At 42.1% G+C, this 20520-nt stretch overlaps 1 protein-coding gene across 4 annotated transcripts in view; it reads left to right on the top strand.

The window, feature by feature from the left end:
* The first annotated feature begins 1640 nt into the window (after window positions 1-1640).
* rtkn2 (rhotekin 2) overlaps window positions 1641-20520 on the top strand; it is a 51357-nt gene continuing 32477 nt past the window's right edge. Inside the window, exons 1-3 of one of the 4 annotated variants that reach the window (XM_072557929.1) lie at window positions 1641-1811; window positions 15800-15999; window positions 17237-17295. In XM_072557929.1, the coding sequence (XP_072414030.1) occupies window positions 1782-1811; window positions 15800-15999; window positions 17237-17295 (289 nt within the window). In that variant the 5' untranslated portion in view covers window positions 1641-1781. The remainder of the gene's footprint in view (window positions 1812-15799; window positions 16000-17236; window positions 17296-20520) is intronic. The other 3 variants (XR_011954706.1, XM_072557927.1, XM_072557928.1) reach the window with 3 other exon arrangements.

The following is a 20520-nucleotide window of genomic DNA, read 5'->3' as shown; positions in this document are numbered from 1 at the left end:
GCTTATCTTGTCTTTATCCCTCTGTAGACTCTTTATATCATCCTCACCACATCTCTTCCCACCTACTTTTGTATCATTTACAAATGTGGAAATGGTACATTTGCTTTCCTCGTCAAAATTATTAGTACTGTGTATATTGTAATTAACTGTGCTCCCAGCATGGATCCTGTGACACTCCCCAAGTTACAGGTTGCCATTCTGAAAATGTCCCCCTTATCTCAACACTGTCTTCTATTGGTTACTATGATGTGGAGATGCTGATGTTGGACTGGAGTGGACAGTTAAAAATCACACAACACCAAGTAATAGTCCAACAAGTTTATTTGAAAGTACAACCTTTTGGAACACTGCTCCTTCATCAGGTAGCTAGTGACGTAGGAGTTGTTGGTTTGATGACAATGTTGCAATTGATTTTGAGAGCATGGTTGGCATTGTGTTGTGATCGAGTGATGTTTTGCTGTACCTTGTGAGTTACTCCACTAGCTACTTGACAAAAGAGCTGCACTCCAAAAGCTTGCACGTCCAAATAAACCTGTTGGACTATATCCTGGTGTCATGTGAATTTTAACTTCTGTTGGTTAGTTAATCCACTATGCTAATTAATATACTACCTCCAACACCACGGACTCTTATTAAATAGTCAGTGGTACCTTGTCAAATACCTTCTGATATCCAAATAATTACATCCACCGCTTCCCCTTTAGCTATCCTGCTTATTATGTCCTCAAAGAATTCTACTAAAATCTATCAGATGAGAAATGGATACGTTAATGACAATGACAGTACTTTTACATCAGCTGAGACGAGGACACAGACCTAATCCTTCGATTCCAACATGACTTCTCCAGTTCCAAAACAGTCAGTGGATTCGAAACTTTAACTCTTTGTTTCCACCGATGCTGCCAGGCTCTGAGACTCAGCGGCACTTTCTACTTTTATTTCAGATTTCCAGCATTCATTCGTTCAGAGCTGCAATTTCAATGAAGACATTAAGAACCGGTATCTGAAACGGAATATCGTGCAAGTGAGAATGACCCTCAATGAAATGGCCGTTTACATAGGCGGGCCGACCGACCTTTTTCTACTCTCAAACAATTCTGTGAAGGCGTCCGGGTACATGGGGGTCACTCTGCTTACATTCACCTGCTCTATCCGGTCATGTTGTAGCAGTGAGGTTTGCTGCTCCTGCACCGAGTAACTCATCGTCCACCCAAAACGCACTCTCCCTGCCATAGTCAGCCATTTCCAACGGTCACAATCTCACGCGCACAGTCAACCTTCCAGCAACACTCTGCGCTTCCAATCACAATCAGCCCCTCTCTTCACAGGTGAAACAAAGGAGCAGTGTGCATATTAGTATTGGCTGCATAATACGATCACTTTAAATGTGCAGACTGTGAGATTTTAAACTGTTTGCAAATAAAGTGTCCTTTTAACCGGTTTTCTGAGAATATATAACTACGGGAGTGCAACTGCGGGGTGACTTTTTGCACCGAGAGAGGGGTCATTTTCAGCATCGGTTAGTGACCTAGCCCGATCAATTGTCGCCTGCAATAAGTTACTTGCAACTTGCCGGGGTGGAAATGCTGTGATTTACTCAGCGACGGTTACAGTTAGCACGCTCCGCCCCTTTGTCTTTGCTGTTGGGGGCGGCGCGAGCTCTTGGAACCTGAGTTTCCGGGAGACGCGCGAAATTCGAACGTTCGCTCGGGAGCGCGAAGTTTGAACTCTGGTGCCCGGGATTAGAACGTTAGCCCGGGAGGAATTCAAACCGCCGGTTGATGGGAGGCGACCCGCCCCCGGAGCCCAAGGTGAGTGGCACCGGCTGCGGGCAAGGGACAGTGGAGGAGCCCAGGTTTTCTGTGCTGTTCCCATCGGTGCCTGCATCGATTAACCGTAGAGTTTTCGTTTGTTTCCTTTACAGACTATTTAAACTGCTCTTAAGGCAGCGGTTGTGCAAATGATGCCAACACACAGGCTATGGGGGCCGGTGCGGGGCTGGAGCACACCGGTTAATTCAGCCCTTTATATACAATTGCTGTCTCTGCCTCTGGACCCAGGTCTTCACTCGCTTTGTCCCAGTGTCTGTCTCTAGACACCGACCTCTGCAATGAGTATTTACTGTGGAAAAGGATATGGAAGATATTGACTGTAGGGCAATAGATGGTGACATCTTGCAAAATGTCCATATTACAGAGGAGGAAGTACTGGATGTCTTGAAACGGGTCAAGGTGGATAAATCCCCAGGACCTGATCAGGTGTACCCTAGAACATTGTGGGAAACTAGAGAAGTGATTGCTGGGCCTCTTGCTGAACTATTTGTATCATCAATAGTCACAGGTGATGTGCCGGAAGACTGGAGGTTGGCAAACGTGGTGCCACTGTTTAAGAAAGGCGGTAAAGACAAGCCAGGGAACTATAGACTCGTGAGCCTGACCTCAGTGGTGGGCAAGTTGTTGGAGGGAATCCTGAGGGACAGGATGTACAATTATTTGGAAAGGCAAGGACTGATCAGGGATAGTCAACATGGGTTTGTGAATGGGAAAATCACGTCTCATAAACTTGTTTGAGTTTTTTGAAAAAGTAACAAAGAAGATTGATGAAGGCATAACGGCAGATGTGACCTATATGGACTTCAGTAAGGCGTTCGACAAGGTTCCCCATAGGAGACTGATTAGCAAGGTTAGATCACATGGAGAACTAGCCATTTGGATACAGAACTGGCTCAAAGGTGGTGGAGGGTTGTTTTTCAGACTGGAGGCCTGTGACCAGTGGAGTGCTACAAGGATCGGTGCTGGGTCCTCTACTTTTTGTCATTTATATAAATGATTTGGATGCGAGCATAAGAGGTATAGTTTGCAGATGCCACCAAAATTGGAGGTGTAATGGACAGCGAAGAGGGTTACCTCAGATTACAACTGGATCTTGACCAGATGGGCCAATGGGCTGAGAAGTAGCAGATGGAGTTTAATTCAGATAAATGCGAGGTGCTGAATTTTGGAAAAGCAAATCTTAGCAGGACTTGTACACTTAATGGTAAGGTCCTTGGGAGTGTTGCTGAACAAAGAAACCTTGGAGTGCAGGTTCATAGCTCCTTGAAAGTGGAGTAGCAGGTAGATAGGATAGTGAAGAAGGCGTTTGATATGCTTTTCTTTATTGGTCAGAGTATTGAGTCCAGGAGTTGGGAGGTCATGTTGCGGCTGTACAGGACATTGATTAGGCCACTGTTGGAATATTGCGTGCAATTCTGGTCTCCTTCCTATCAGAAAGATATTGTGAAACTTGAAAGGGTTCGGAAAAGATTTACAATGATGTTGCCAGGGTTGGAGGATTTGAGCTACAGGGAGAGGCTGAACAGGATGAGACTGTTTTCCCTGGAGCGTCAGAGGCTGTGGGGTGACCTTATAGAGGTTTACAAAATTATGAGGGGCATGGATAGGGTAAATAGGCAAAGTATTTTCCCTGGGGTCGGGGAGTCCAGAACTAGAGGGCATAGGTTTAGGGTGAGTGGGGAAAGATATAAAAGAGACCTACGGGGCAACTTTTTCACACAGAGGGTGGTATGTATATGGAATGAGCTGCCAGAGGAAGTGGTGGAGGCTGGTACAATTGCAACATTTAAAAGGCATCTGGTTGTGTAAATGAATAGGAAGGGATTGGAGGGATATGGGCCAAGTGGGACTAAATTGGGTTGGGATCTCTGGTTGGTATGGACGGGATGGACCGAAGGGTCTGTTTCCATGCTGTACATCTCTATGACTCTATTTGATAGCATTACCATTGCTACTCCAGTATCAACAACCTGGGGCTTAATATTGACCTGAAATTGAACTAGGCCAGATACATAAATACTGTGGTGTAAAAACAAGTCAGAGGCTGACAATTCTGTGATAAATAATATCCTAGTTTCCCAAAGCTTATCCAAATCAAGAGTGGGAGAATGCTATCTGCTTACCTGGATGAGGGCAGCTCATGTGATACTCAAGAAGCTCAATACCATCCAGGGTAAAGCAGCCATCTGTTTGGGGCTCCATTTACCACCTTCAACATTCACTCTGTCTACAAACAGCACTGCACAAAGGCAGCAGTGTATAATATTCACGAGGTAATGAGAGGATACTCATGTTAATGTGGAGACCACACAACCAAAGAACAATATGCAGGAAGGAACTGCTGCAAATGGGGATGAAAATTGGGAGGAATACATTTATGTTACCTCTGTAAACTTGAATTTATTCAAAACTCTGCCTGTGTCCTAATTTGAAACATGTCCCATTTGCCTGCCAGTTCCATGGTGTCTCGATTTAAAATTTTTCATTCTTGCTTTCCTTTCTCTCTGGGGCCTGGCTGCTCGCTATTTTCTTCCAGCCCCACAACCACTCAAGAACTGTGCACTCCCCCAACTCCTCTTGCCTACCCCTAATTGCCATTCTTCTCACAATTGGTATCCTATGACTGCTGCTCTCTCTCTCTCACACAGTTGTGTACCTCCATGGCATTGAACTAAGCAGGACAGTTATAGCCCACGAATAATACAAGTCATAGCTTTTTAAATATAAACTGCCTATGGACAAAAAAGTAGTGCTCAGACATTTGCAGCCTATTCAATACAACGGTCGTTTGGATGAAATGTTGTCTGTGACAATGAATGTAGTTCATTTTTTTTTGAAAAATATTGTAATATGATCACGTGAAATAAAAATCTGCAACCAATCAGCTCACTGAATTTTTAACAAACTCTATAAGCGGGCTCAAACTGGGGACTTTACTCCAATATTGGCTTGTAAATAGAACACCCTTACTCCACTAATCATTTTTTTTCTACCCTCACTGGATCTATTATAGCTTGATGGGTTCTTTGCTTTGCTTTTCTTTCCTTTCCTAGACCACCTTATTTCTGTTACTTTTAGGACTCCGGCATTGTGGCATTCACAACATTTTTCAATTGGTGGAAAACAAATGGATTGGCAGGTTCTAAATCATGTCCTTTACCCATAACCTTTCATAATCTGTTTGGTCAATAAGTGAATTCTACACTTGTTCATGAGAGTCAGCACTTTTCAGAATGGGAGATGTTGTAGAATTAGTTTCATTCTTATAATTATCTGCTGTTTTTCTTCCCCATCTATTTCATTCTCTTTCTCTGTGTTCCCTATCCCTGTCACTGTTTCTCACTGTCACTGACTTCTCCTCACCTAATTTCTCCCAACCGCACTTCCATACTGTTTATCCTCCCTTTCATTCAGTCTGTAGTTGCTTCCTGCAAACAGTGTTTGATTTCTCTCTGTTTCTGCAGTCTGCCTTGATCATCTAATCGTGTTCTATAATTTTATTGAATTTCATGGACAGAGAAACATGACATAAATTGAGTGAATACATAAATCAGCATGCAGGAACATTCTATTGAGGATGAAACACAGAGTTACAGAAATAGAAGAGACTGAACAATAAATCAGCTGCAATACCATCACCTGATCAAACCTCCAAGATGTTCTTGGTGGTGGGGTCTAGTTGGAGTTGGTGGAAGTGTTTAAGGATGATACGTTAAATGCGGAGGACTCAACATTGAGCCCTCCCTGGCAGAAGTGGGTACTGCAGATGCTGGAGATTAGAGGCAAGATTAGAGTGGTGCAGGAAAAGCACAGCAGGTCAGGCAGCATCTGAGGAGCAGGAAAATTGATGTTTCAGGCAAAAGCCCTTCATCCTGATGAAGGGCTTTTGCCTGAAACATCGATTTTTCTGTTCCTCAGATGCTGTCTGACCTGCTGTGCTCTTCCGGCACCACTCTAACCTTGAGTCCTCCCTTCCGTCCCTCTAACGAACCCTTCCTTCCAGCTACCAACCAGATTCATTCCTCCCATCAACCAGCCAGGTCCTACCCTCTACCTGTGTTCACCTATCCGTACCTCACCACTCAGCCCTTCTCCCCACCCCCACTTTATCTGCTGCTCCCCTTACACCTACCCCCAGCTCTGAAGAAGAGTTACAACTGAAATGTTGACTTCTCCCCCTCCTGATGCTGCCTGGTTTGCTGTGTTCTTCCAGCCTCCTGTTTGTTGCCATTGTTTAGATTACGGACCTGGAGTCAGTGATTAAAAATAAGGGATCACCATTTAGGCAGAAATGTAGTAAAATTATTCCTCCGAGGGTTGAGAATCTCTTGGAACTCCCTTCCTCAAAACTTGGTGATGCGGTAGCTTTGAATATTTACAAGGCAAAGCTAGATAACCTTTCACCCCATTACCATGAATTTATCAGTTGAGGTTACACTTCGATCAGCCAGGGCCTTATTACTCCTCACTCTTATGTCTTCACCACATCATTCATGGGTAATGGTTTGCAGCATCTTTTCTTTGTAGATCTCCCTATGTTTTGGAGTAAACTTTGACAAAATTCCACAGAGTAGTGCTGTATAGGGATGTGCATTCAGTAGCGTGACCCTGACCCATTATAGTCAAATTTGAAACTTTTCAGAAAGCTTGTTAGTCTGATCAAAGTCTGGAGGACACTTGACCATCATCACCACCACCACCCCCCACCTCCCCACCCAAGTGGCTATATCATTAGTTCATGAGTCCTTTTAAAAAGAAAAACCACTTTTAAACAGTTAGAATATTGTGTAGTGACACAAATATTTTTATTTGTACAGAGCCATTGTTCTCTCTTGACACAACTCTTCCACAGCATTCCTGGCTGAACTTCCACATTGTAAAATCCTTAAATGCAAATTCATCCAAAACTCTGCTGCCTAGATCCTAACTTGGTCTAAGTAAAGTTCATGGACCTCCATTGGCTCCCTGTCTTTCAATGCCTTGGATTTAAAATTCTGACGCTCCACTTCCTCCTTCTTCCATGGTCTTGCCTACCTACCTCTGTAATCTCCTCCTGCCTTTTGGACTCCCCAATTTCTGTTCTCCTGCGAGTCACCAATTTCCAGTCTATCATTGGTTCATATGCCTTTAGTGCATATGTCCTGAGCACCAGAATTCCCTCCCAGAAACACACTCCCTTTGTTCCCTCATTTGATATTGACAGATCCATCTCAATATTTCTTTACAAAAGTAAAATCCAGCAGGTCCTGGAAATCTGAAATGAAAACGAGAAATGCTGAAAACATTCAGCAGCTCTGGTAGTGTCTGTTCAACTCTGTAACCTTTCATCAGCACATGTTCTGATTTACTGTATTTGCTGTTTTTATGAAGTCTTTATCTGGCTTAGTGTCAAATTTTGTCCAATAATGTCCTTGTGAAATGCTTGGAATGATTCATCACATTAGTGCTACATATTGGAGTGAGAGGGTGTTTAGATTTTAAATGCTTTTTATTGATTGTTTTAATAACAGAAATATGCTTCAACTGAGCTTTATAGTTTGATTTCACAAGTAATATTTAACAAGTAATGTTTACATGCATCAACCAGTCTTACATCATTGTAAACCGTCTGCTTAATCTGTCTCCTGTTAATGTGTGAGCTTGTCGCAATGCACAAAGGCTCGTGTGGAACATGAGACGGGCTGCTGAGGCCAAACAGCCTGTTTCTGTGCTGGCTGTTCACAGTATATTGAGTTAAAAATCACAATACCAGGCTATAGTCCAACAGGTTTATTTGGAAGTAAAGCTTTCGGAGCACTGCTCCTTCGTCTGGTACTTAGTGGAGCAGGGTCAACACAACAATGCAGAGTTGCCAAGCAGAGGCTGATAACCAAGTATGATACCCATGAGGATGGCCTGAACTGTGACCTTGGGTTAAAATCACACTACTGGTGACCCCTCTATACTATACACTCACATGCACACCCTCTCACAGGCATATACTCTGTCACACTCACACGCACACTCTATCAAGTGCGCACACGGTCTCTCCCTCACACGCGCACACACACACACATATATAAGTTTGTGGTGAATTCTCATTTGCAGATACATTCCATTTTGTTTAAAAAGTATTCAATCAGTAGGCTGTCAGTCCATGTAACATTTTATAAATTCCTACATTGGAAATAGAATCAGAATCTGTTGGAATACAGACAGACTCCAACCTCACCTGTAATGCATTGTCTGAGTTGAGATGTCTTTTTTTCAATAAAACCTTAAGTTATCTCTGGAATGTGACTTGAAATAAGGTCTAGGATTTACATATTAATGAATTGAAACCTGCAACTCATTTTAAGTGATTTAAGACTTAACAGCTCTCTAGGTTTGTACAATACATTGTATACGTTGATCTTTTACTATAAATTCTGCATCCTATGATCCTCCCCCACGAGCTACCTGATGAAGGAGCAGCGCTGTGAAAGTTTGTACTTCCAAATAAACCTGTGGGACTGTAATCTGGTGCGTAATTTTTAACTTTGTCCACCCCAGTTCAACACTGACACCTCCACATGACAGTGTATTGGTACCATCTTGTGGCAGAACATTGATACTGCATCTGTTTAAAGCAGTGTCTTCTCTCTGGCAATTGAAATGAGAAAGAAGTGAATTGTACAAGTGCAAAAAAGCTAAGATTTGTGTGATGACTGTGATTGTTTTCCAATAAAGCATTTCTTCTAAAACTAGCAAGTGATGGAAATATTCAGCAAGGAATTTGTGACACAGTGAGTTCTCCATACAGACTTGCTGCCCATACGTGGAGTGTCATGATGTAAAACAGAAAATGCTGGAGAAACTCAGCAGGTCTTACAGCATCTGTAGAGAGAAATGGTATTTATGTTTCAATTGTTATGAAGATATGGGTGTACTTTTTAAGAAAGTTAAAAGCCAGCAGAACTACCTGACAGCACCAAGTGTTCTGAACATGATATCATGTAACGTTTTGGTGCAGCAGCTAGTGTAGCTGGTTGCCTGGAGACAAAAACAAATTTGAATTAGGCCAATCAGTTTATGTTATACCCCAAAAAATACCAAACTCCATCAAATTTGAATTTAGTATATAGACAATATTAAAAGCCAATGACACAATCTGATGCTTTGTGGGTATAAGACCAGGGAAAATTGAACAGTTGGAGGAGAACTGCCAGTTCTAGGATGCTAGTCAGAACTGTCTAAGAGGTACCTGTCTAGAGAAGGAATTTGCACGGAGAAAAACATCGACACCGACCTGGCAAGTAAATCTGCAAAGAGAAGATTCTGCAGCTGGTGGGGTTTTGTAATTTGAATTTTTCAGTAAAACTTAGGGTTTTATCAAACTGGTATTATAGAAGGGAAAGTAAAAGATGTAAATAGTTGTTAGTTAATTATTCTCAGTTATACTTTAAGAAATAAAGTTGTTAATTTGTACTTTAAATAGTTCTTGGCCACTCACATTTTCACAGATTACTGCAAAGGATAAATCTTTATGTTGCTGGTTTAAATTAAGCAAGAGAGTTTACCCCATGTCGTAACACAAGTCCAAATTGTACTCGAATCATTAATTCTGTTTCTCTCTCCACAAATACTGTGTTTCTCCAGCACTTTTTTTTAATTTCAGATTTTCACATCTTCAGTATTTTGGTTTTATTTCAGAGTGTCATAATGTGATCATGCAGGTTGATAATCAATTAATAAATCTTAGTAAGAGCAGGAAACTTTCCTGATCAGCCAGGAAAGTAGCTGCAATGCAATTGCCTCCCATGTTACAAAATTCCACATGCAGTTTCTTGTCATGAGCAAGTGTCATTCTTGTTCTGAGGGACTATGACACACGCACTCACTTTTAGTAGGTCAGGCAGTATTCTGGAGAGTGAAACAATTAAAAGTTTTGAATCCAGTATTAAAACTCAAAACCTTTAACTCTGTTTCTCTCTCCACAGCTGCTGTCATCCCTGCCGTACATTTCCAGCAGTATCTTTATTCCTTCACTTTGTGGCTGGCTTGGCCAGCATTTGTTATCAATCCCTATATACCTTTTGAGAAGGTGGTGGGCGAGCTGCCTTTTTAAACTTGAGTGGTCCATTTTGTGAACATCCACAATGTTATTAGGGTATTTCAAGATTTTGACACAATGACACTGAAGGAGTGGCGATATATTTTCATGTCAAGACTGTCAGAGATATGGAGAAGCAACTTACATGTGGTTATGTTGACAAATATGTGCTGCCCTTGGCCATCCAGAAGGTTGTCATGATTTTGGAAAGTGCTGTCTAAGGAGCTTTGGTGTATTTCTGCAGTGCACCTTGTAGATGGTACACACTGCCATGACTGAGTGTGGGTGGTGGAGAGCATGAATGGCACAGCATCCACAAACAATCAAGTGGTTGTTTTGTCCTGGATGGTGCAAAGCTACTTAACTGTTGCTGGAGCAGCACTTATCCAGGAAAGAAGGGACTGGTCTATTATACTCCTGCCTTGTTCTTTGTAGATGGTGTTTAGGCTTTGGAGAACCAGAGGTGAGTTATTTGCCATAGGACTCCTAGTTTCTGACCTGCTTTTGTCAATTCAGTTCATTTTCTACTCAATGGTAAACACCCCCACCCCTGCAACGTTTTTAAAAGTGGTTGATTCAATGATGGTAATGTCATGGAGTGATTGGCAGATTAGATTGTTAGAGATGGTCATTGCCTGGCACTTGTGTGGTGCAAATGTTACCTGTCACTTTTCAGCCCAAACCTGAATATTGTCCAGGTCTTTCTGCATGTGGATGTGGATTGCTTTTCTCTCTAAAGAGTGGCAAATGTTGCTGAATGTAGTGCAACCATCAGCACACATCCCTACTTCTGACCCGTGCTGGATAGAATTTCATTTATGAAGCAGCTAAAGATAGTTGAGCCCAGGACACTATACAGAAGAACTCCATAGATGTCCTGGAAATGTGATGACTGACCTTCAAAAACCACAACTGTCTTTGTGCCAGGTATAATTCCAAGCAGCGGAGAGTCCCCTTCCGATTTCCCAATTGCTCTAGTGTTGCTAGGGCTTGGTGCCATGCTAGGTCAAATGAGGCCTTTGATGTCAAGCGCAGTTCCTCTCACGTCACCTTTAGAATTCAGCTCTTTTGTCCAATTTTGAACCAAGATTATAATAAGGTCAGGAGCTTATTGGCCCTGACAGAACCTAAGTTGAGTGTCAGTGAACAGGTTATTGCTTTGCAAGTATTGCTTGATGCACAGTTGATGACTTATGTCATTTACCCATGATTGAGTGTAAACTAATTGGGAAGTAATTGACCAGGTTGGATTTGTTCTGCTTGTTGTGTACAAAAGTACCTGGGAAACCACCACACTGTCAGTTAAATGCCAGTGTTATAGCTGTACTAGAACAGCATGGCAAGTTCTGGAGCATACATCTTTGATACTATTGTCAGGTCCTGTAGCCTTTGCAGTATCCTGTGTCTCCAACCATTTGTTTGTATCATGTGGTGTGAATCAAGTTGGTTGAACGTTGGCATGTCTAATGCTGGAGATCTCTGGAGGCTGGGTTGGCAATTCTTCTGGTGAAAATTGTTGCAAATTTTTCAGCCTTATCTTTTGCATGTGCTCATGTGTTGGGCTTCCCCATCATTGAGTTGGATATTTGTGGAGCCTCTTCCTCCAATGACCTGTTTAATTATCCACCACCATTCGTGACTGGATGTGGCAGGACTACAGAGATCAGCTCTGATCTTTTTGGCTGTTTTATAGTTTAGCCTGTCTATCACTTGCTACTTATGCTGTTTGGCGAGTAATTTGTCCTGTATGTTAGCTTCACCAGAAACACACCCCATTTTTAAGTGTGCCTAAGTGTTGAACTTCTGGCTTGATGTAATGGGGGAATGGTTGAATGGGGGAAGTGTCAGACCATGACATTGCAGGTTGTGTTTGAGTGAACTTCTGCTGAAGGCTGACAGAATGTTATGAATGCGTGGTCTTGAATTGCTAGATCTGTTCAAAGTTTATCCTGGTAATGATGCCACACAACATAATGGAGAATATTCCCAATGTGAAGATGGAACTTTGTCTCCATAATGACTGTGTGCGTTGGCCAGTCCTACTGATATTGTCAAGGAAAAATGGATCTGCGGCACGAGAGGTGAGGATGAGGTCAAGTAGGCTTTTCCCTATTGTTGATACTCAGTCTAGTACAATTTCATTAGGAATCAACTAATCATTTGTGATGCTGCTGAGTCACTGTTGATCATCAAAATCCCTAACCTACTGTACGTACAATAACTTTGCTACACTCAATACTTCCTCAAGTGGTAATTCATTAGTTGAGGGGGTTGCTATGTGTGGTGATCAGCAAGCAGATTCCTCACCCTTGTGACTCTGGACACACACAGTCTATATTGAGGTCTCCCAGGGCAATTCTGTCCTGACTGCATACCATTATGCTACCACTTTTGTTCCGTCTGTCCTGCTGGTTGGACAGAACATACCTACACATTGGTGATGGTGTTGCCTGGGACATTGTGTATATGATATCATTCTGAGTGTATGACTATGTCGGGCTGTTGCTTGATTCGTCTGTAAGACAGCTCTCCCAGTCTTGGCACTAGCTCCTAGCTTTGGTGGTCAATAAGACTCAGTTTGCCTTTGTCGTTTCCAGTATTGTGGTTGATACCAAGCTGCCTGAACATTTTCATTTTTTTAAAACTTTTTAACAATTGAGAGGCTATTTGGAAGGCAATTTAGAGTCAACCACATTGCTCCACGTCTGGATTGCATACAAAGCAGACCAGATAAGGGCAGCAGATTTCCTTTTCTTAAGGTCATGAGTCAACAGATGGGTTTGTATGACAATTGACAGTGGTTTCATGGCTCCTTAAGGTTTAAATTCAAGATTTGTGCCATGGTGGAACTTTAACCCATGTCCCAATGACATTACCTAGATCTCTGGATTGCTAGCCAAGTGACAATACTATTACAACATTGGATTGTGCTGAATCGAAACAGAGTCCAATATGGAAGCGCAGTGTCTTAACTACACTATGCAGTTTTCTCATACTTTTAAGATAACCGTGCTGTAGCCATATTAGTTATTTGGACTCTTCCCAAAAAGCTAAGTATTAGTCAGTTAGCAGATCATCGGTCTTGGTGTTGTGGATACATTTATCATCTGACTGGTTCTAATATTAACTGGGGTGGACTGAATATGTGGAAAGATTTCCCTTTGTTTTCGACATTTCATCATTGTTATCATGTATGGAAATCAGGAAAAGTTGCAATAGTTTCCTGCTTAGAATGAGCATATCAAGAAGTGAGATTGGTGTACATGTGATAAGTTGTCGATAGCATATCGCTGACTGAAAATGTGCAGCTCTCCTTGATTTTATGAGCAACTCCTCAATAGAGTAGAATCATTAGAATCCCTCCAGTGCAGATTGGACCAAATGGCCTCTTCGAGTCTGCACAGACCCTCTGAACAACATTCCACCCAGATCCAGCTCCCCACCCTCTCCCCAAAACCCTGCATACACCATGATTAATTCACCTAACCTACACATCCCACTGTTGGGCAATTTAGCATGGCCAATTCGCCTAACCTGCACATCTTTGGGCTGAGGAAATCAGAGCATCCTGTGGAAACCCATACAGACATGTGGAGAACGTGCAAACTCCAGTCACTAAAGGCTGGAATTGAATCTGGGTCCCTGGCACTGAGGCAGCAGTGCTAACTATGTGCCACCCATTATCATGCTGCCCATACCTGGTCAAACCTTAAGAAAATGCTTGGGATGATTTGCCATCTTTGCAACAGATACTTTTGTAGAACATCCCTTTATTAGAATTAGGCTAAATATCTAGTATGGAAAAATGCCAATGGAAAATATTGATGGGTTGTTTCGAAGTGGGAGGATTCTACATTTCCAATTTCCTTCCGATGTTGTACTGTGACACATTAAATACAATACTCTAAATTTTTTGAAAGTTAAGTACTTTCATTAGAAAACAAAAGATTAAAGCATCAGCTTTTACCGCAAGGCCACCTTCAAGCTGCAGTCTTGTTGTATATTTCTGTGTATACTCTTTATTTGCAAGAAAGCCAAGGATTGTGCTTGTAATAGACAATGTTTGTTTCTTAACCAACCTGCATCCACCTGAGTTGGTAAATGGGCCTTCAATCTGTTGTTTTGTCTGAAAGACATTGCCCAAATATAAAAGTCAATTGGGTCCAGGATACCGAACGCTATTAGACTGAATCCTCACTCACTGTTTGAGAATTCTATCTGAGGAGGTGGGAAAGACCATATTTGATTAACAGTTGTGTTTTGCGTCTCTGTTCAGTATATCTGTTATTATCATCAAAGCATTAGTGGATTTAAACATGCAAAGATGGTTATGCTATCAAGTTTAAAATCTTAAATCTGCCCACATTTTTTTTTTTACAGAGACAGGACAAGAGACCAACTTCCAGGAGATGAGTTGGCAATGTCATCCCCATTTAAATGTTAATTAGGCAGCCTCTGGTATAACCTACTTTTCAGACTTGGCTTTGTTTAGCTGGGAATCCCAGACCTCCGTCAAAGCTGGCGACTGTAAGGGTAGTGAATGTAAGAACCTTTGCCTCACTGCTTGCAGGAAAGTGCTTCCACCTTCTTCACCAGCTGCCTCCCACACCCCCAACCCCCTGGAAAGACCCTCGAATCAGATCCCCCTCAGATTTGGGAATTAGATCTTTTCTTCTCTCAAGGGTTGAGGTTTGTTGTTGTTATTCCAGTCCATGATTGGAATAGCTGAGGTATGTTCCATTCTGATGAAGGGAAATCTCTCCATCTTCAGCAGCCTTCCTAATAAGATGGATACAAGATAGACTGTTCTGAATGAAGTTGAGTAACTTCAGAAAGAGTAGTGGGTCTTCTGTTGCATTGATCGCTGATGGTCTTTGGTCTGAGGCAAAGCATTAATTCCAGCTGCTAATCTGGTTCTGTCCTTTTAAGACCTTTGACTTGAATGAACAAACCCAAAAAACGGACTTATTAACTGCTGAGATCAGTTTGACTGTTTGTTAATTTCAGAATTAAGGTTTCGCTTAAGAATTTTGCATTTAATGCACAGTTCCCAGATAGCTGGGCTAGAGTAGAGTAAACATTTCATATTATTTTAGGTTTTTGTGCAAACCATCACTGTCACTTCATGTCAGTGAAATTGGTGTCCAATTTGGTGCTGCATGGTCTCCTATATTAAGAGCTGTAACTTAATTAGCAATAAAGCATCTTGAAATGTCGTAAGATCATAAGAAATAGAAACAAGAGTAGGCCATTTGGCCCCTTCAAGCTTTCTCCACCATTCAATAGGATCATGGCTGATCAGGTGTGCCTCATGTCCATTTTCCTGCATTTTCTCCGTAACCTGTCATTCCCTAGTTCCTGGGGCCTTGAAATACACTATGAAAATGCAACACCTCCTTTTCTGCTACTTTCTTATTCAGATCTTATGGTATATGGTAGGGTTCCACAAGGATCAGGGTGAGGGCGACTGAGGGCAGGGGGGTGATTTATCAGCGTGAGGGATTTTCGCTATGATGGTAATTTGGAAAGGCTGGCATTGTCCTTGGAGTAGAGGAGATTGAGAGGATATTTGATAGAGTCGTACAGATTATAACAAATTTAGATATGTAGACACCAAAGCTGTTAACACCTGCTGCTGGAACAAGGACTATGTAGCACAAGGTTTTGGATAAGAATTACAGGGGACTGTGAGGAAAAACTTTTTTATGAAGTGAGTCGCAATGAGCTAGAAGTCCTTGCCTAAACGGATGGCAGAAAGAGAGATAATCAATGACTTCAAAAGGAAACTGGATGGGTACTTGAGGGAAATGGGATTGACTGTATTGTGCTGCAGAGAGCCTGAATGAACTCAATAGACCTAATTATCACCACCTGTAATGACACTACTGTCTTCTAGGGCTCCGATATCCAGGAAAAAATCAACTTTGAGACTCGGATGCAGGAAGGGATCTGTAAACTTCTTGTTGCCTCCACCCAACGGGATCAGGTGCTGCATGCTGCGAAAAATCTGATAACCTGTAACACTCGAATTCTTCACTATAGAGCTGAGTTACAGAGACGTACAGAGGAACAAACCCTGCCCAAAGTGACAGGGAGGTAGGCTGGAACTCCTATAATTTAGTAGATTTTCATTTCTCCCCCTTGTCCATTTTACTCCTTGATTGCCTTCAATTCAGCTTATATCAATTGTTTAATGTTCCAATGTAAACTGAATATAGTTGAAAATCTGAACTAGCTTTATAAATACTGTGGGTGATCAATGGCTAGGAATTCTACAGCAAGGAACTTACCATCTGGCTCCATAAATTCTGTCAACCATCTCCAAGTCAAAAGTGTGATGAAATACTCTCCATTTGGCTCCAACACTCAAGACTCTGGACACCATCCAGTACAAAAGAGCCAGCATGATCAGTACCTTGTCTGCCATCTTAAGAAGTCGCTCCATCTGTCACCAGTGCTCATTGAGAGCAGTGTGTGCCATCTACAAGATGTACTGCAACCATTCTTCAATCTCCTTTGACAGCACCATCCAAATCTCTACCATCTGTAATGACAAGGGTTGCAGATGCATGGTAGCACCACTACTTACCAGTTCCCCGCAAACCATATACGATCCTGACTTGGAATTATCTCACTGTTGGTGGTTCAGAATCCTGGAATTCCGTTTATAACCGTGCTGTGGTTGTCCCTAAAGCACATTGTTTACAATGATTCTAGAAGGTGGCTCTCCACCATCTTCAAGGACCATTAGGAATGGGCAATAAAAGCCAGCTTAAGCAGAAATACCCTCATCCAATGAAAGACTAACTTTCTTAAAAATAAGGAAATCCTAAAATCCCCATTGAATGCTTTTATACAGTAAAGTATGTCCCCTGTTTTCACTGGACTTCAATCTAAATGAACACACCTATGCTCACCACTATTCTATACAGTACAAGTGGTTAAAATTTGAAAGTGTATGCAATTGAAAACTGTGTAGGCTATCCACAAAAAGTGCCATCTGGTGTTTTGGAAAGGAGTACTACTAGTGGAAAATTTTTTGAAAGTGTGCCTGAAAGGCCTGACTTCTTTCATACCATACAAACAAATACCTCTTTCTTCTTGATGAAGAATTGTAAAAGTGCTTTCTGTGGTGGTGTTATTGTACTTCAATGTTGTCTTGAGTAGTATAATTTAGAAGCCATATTTGCAGTTCGGCAAATGATACAACAAGATGTTGCAATATGTTAGACGCATGTAACATGCTGCCATTGTGCACTGTGTGTTAGTAAGTTTCCCTTTTCAAATCTGTATTTTAAGACCACATTTAATGTTTGTTCTCTCTTTTCCACAGGTTGTCAGACACTGAGATTAAACAGCATTCAGCATGTTCTGGAAAACTGGCAATATCTGGTACTACCATTTGTGTATCTATTTTGTATTTATTTCAAATCCCTGTTACAAAGACAGCCTCGGATGTTCCTGTGAAGCGAAGCTGAGTTAATTAGGCCCATGTTCTCTGGAGTTTAGAAGAATAAGAAACAATCTCACTGAAGTATACAAGTTTCTGAAGGGGCTTGATAATGCTGTGAGGGGCCAATCATTTGGATTGAATTACTTCACTCAAAGGGCAGTGAATCTATGGAAATTTCAACCCAAGAAGGTCGTGAATGCTCCAGTGGTAAATACATCTAAGGCTGGGATAGCCAGATGTTTGCTCTCAGGGAATGTAGGGCCATAGTAGATGGGAAAGTAGAGTTCACGCCCAAGATGTGCCACAGTTGCATTAAGTGCCAGAGCAAGTGTGATGGCCGCGTGATGCACTTTAATTTCTTTGGGCTGTGCTTCCTTCTGATGTCACAGTCTTACCAGTTTCACCCTTCCTATCCCTGGCCAGTTTCCCACCCTGCTGAAACATGAATTCATCCATGCTTGTTTCTTGATTCACACCAAGCCCTGTTGACTCTCCGCTCACTGACTTGCATCAAGTCCTTGTCCACAAACACTAGAGTATTAAAATTCCCATCTTCTGTTCAAATCTATCCATGGTCTTGCCCCCATCAGTCTCTATAAACTCAACCAACCCCACAATGCTCTTAACTGACTGTATTAAATTCTGATCTCTTGTCCATTTCCCCATTCCTCTGGTTCTAAGCTCTGGAATTTCTATCTCTCTACATCTTAAAACACTGCATTAAATCTGCTCCTGTCATTTAGTGTTCTAATACATGTTTCAGTATCATTATTTGTTTGCTCCTGTGAAGTGCTGTGGAATATTTTACTATGTTAAAAACACCACGTAAGTGCATTTTAGTGATCACTTACATGTTTGTAACACTGACAGTCATAGAGTCCTACAGCACGGAGACAGGTCCTTTGGCCCAAACTGGTTCATGCTGACCAAAATGTCCATGCTAACCCCATTTCCCTGAATTGGCCAATATCCTTCTAATCCTTTCCTATCCATGTATTTGTCCAAATGCCTTTTAAAATGCAAGGTTTGTAAAGGTTTGTAGCTCAGGATGAGGTTTAGGGTGTAGGTTTGCTTGCTGAGTTGTAGGTTTGACATCTAGACGTTTCATTACCTGGCTAGGTAACATCATCAGTGGCGACCTCCAAGTGAAGCGAAGCTGTTGTCTCCTGCTTTCTATTTATATCTTTCTCCTGGATGGGGTTCCTGGGGTTTGTGGTGATGTCATTTCCTGTTTGTTTTCTGAGGGGTTGATAGATGGCATCTAGATCTATGCGTTTGTTTATGGCGTTGTGGTTGGAGTGCCAGGCCTCTAGGAATTCTCTGGCATGTCTTTGCTTAGCCTGTCCCAGGATAGATGTGTTGTCCCAGTCGAAATGGTGTTTTTTTTTCATCCGTGTGTAGGGCTACGAGGGAGCGAGGGTCATGTCATTTTGTGGCTAGCTGGTGTTCGTGTATCCTGGTGGCTAACTTTCTTCCTGTTTGTCCTACATAGTGTTTGTGGCAGCCCTTGCATGGAATTTTGTAGATGACGTTGGTTTTGTCCATGGGTTGTACTGGGTCTTTTAAGTTTGTTAATTTTTGTTTGAGAGTGTTGGTGGGTTTGTGTGCTACTAGGATTCTGAGGGGTCTTAGTAGCCTGGCTGTCATTTCTGAAACTTCTTTGATGTATGGTAAAGTGGTTAGGGTTTCTGGCTGTGTTTGGTCTGCTTGTCGTGGTTTGTTCTTGAGGAATCTGAGCACTGTATTATTTGAGTATCCGTTCTTCTTGAATGTGTTTCAGAAATGACAGCCAGACTACTAAGACCCCTCGGAATCCTAGTAGCACACAAACCCACCCACACACTCAAACAAAAATTAACAAACTTAAAAGACCCAGTACAACCCATGGACAAAACCAACGTCATCTACAAAATTCCATGCAAGGACTGCCACAAACACTACGTAGGACAAACAGGAAGCAAATTAGCCACCAGGATACACAAACACCAGCTAGCCACAAAAAGACACGACCCTTTCTCCCTCGTAGCCTTACACATGGATGAAAAAAAACACCATTTCGACTGGGACAACACATCTATCCTGGGACAGGCTAAGCAAAGACATGCCAGAGAATTCCTAGAGGTCTGGCATTCCAACCACAACGCCATAAACAAACGCATAGATCTAGATGCCATCTATCAACCCCTCAGAAAATGTACAGGAAGTGACATCATCACAAACCCTAGGAACCCCATCCACGACAAACTTATAAGTAGAAAGCAGGAGACAACAGCTTCGCTTCACTTGGAGGTCGCCACTGATGATGTTACCTGGCCAGGTAATGAAACATCTGGATATCAAACCTACAGCTCAGCAAGCAAACCTACACCCTAAGCCTTTTTAAAATGTTGTTAATGTACCCACCTCAACCACTTTGGCTGACAGCTCATTCCATGTGTGTACCATCCTCTGTGTAAAAAGAAAAAAGTTGCCCCTCCGGTTCCCTTTTATTCTTTCCCCTCTAACCTTAAACTGATGCCCTCGAGTCCTCAATTTCCCAACCCTGGGAAAAAGACTGCGTGCATTCACCCTATCCATGCCTCTCATGATCTTATACACCTCTATAAGATGTATACCTCTATACACCCCCAGTCTCGTACACTGTAAAGAGAAAGGTCCTAGCTTGTCCAACCTCTCCCTATAACTCAGACCATTAAGTGGAACTGAGAAATAAGAAAGAGATGATCACCTTAATGGGATTGTATTACAGCGCTCCACCTGCCCCCACCCCCCACCCCCACCCTCCTTCCCCAATAGTCAAAGGGAAATTGAGAAACAAACTTTTAAGGAGATCTCAGCTGTCTGTAAGAATAATAGGGTAGTTATGGTAGGAGATTTTAACTTTCCAAACATTGACTGGGACTGCCATAATGTTAAGGGTTTAGATGGAGAGGAATTTGTTAAGTGTGTACAAGACAGTTTTCTGATTCAGTATGTGGGTGTACCTACTAGAGAAGGTGCAAAACTTGACCTACTCTTGGGAAATAAGGCCAGGCAGGTGATTGAGGTGTCAATGGGGGAGCACTTTGGGGCCAGCGACCATAATTCTATTCATTTTAAAATAGTGATGGAAAAGGATAGACCAGATCTAAAAGTTGAAGTTCTACATTGGAGAAAGGCCAATT

Source organism: Chiloscyllium punctatum, chromosome 38 (assembly GCF_047496795.1).
Source record: "Chiloscyllium punctatum isolate Juve2018m chromosome 38, sChiPun1.3, whole genome shotgun sequence".
In the NCBI taxonomy this organism is placed as follows: Eukaryota; Metazoa; Chordata; class Chondrichthyes; order Orectolobiformes; family Hemiscylliidae; genus Chiloscyllium; species Chiloscyllium punctatum.
Note: the sequence above shows the minus strand (reverse complement) of the source record. Positions and strands in the feature narration are given on the sequence as shown.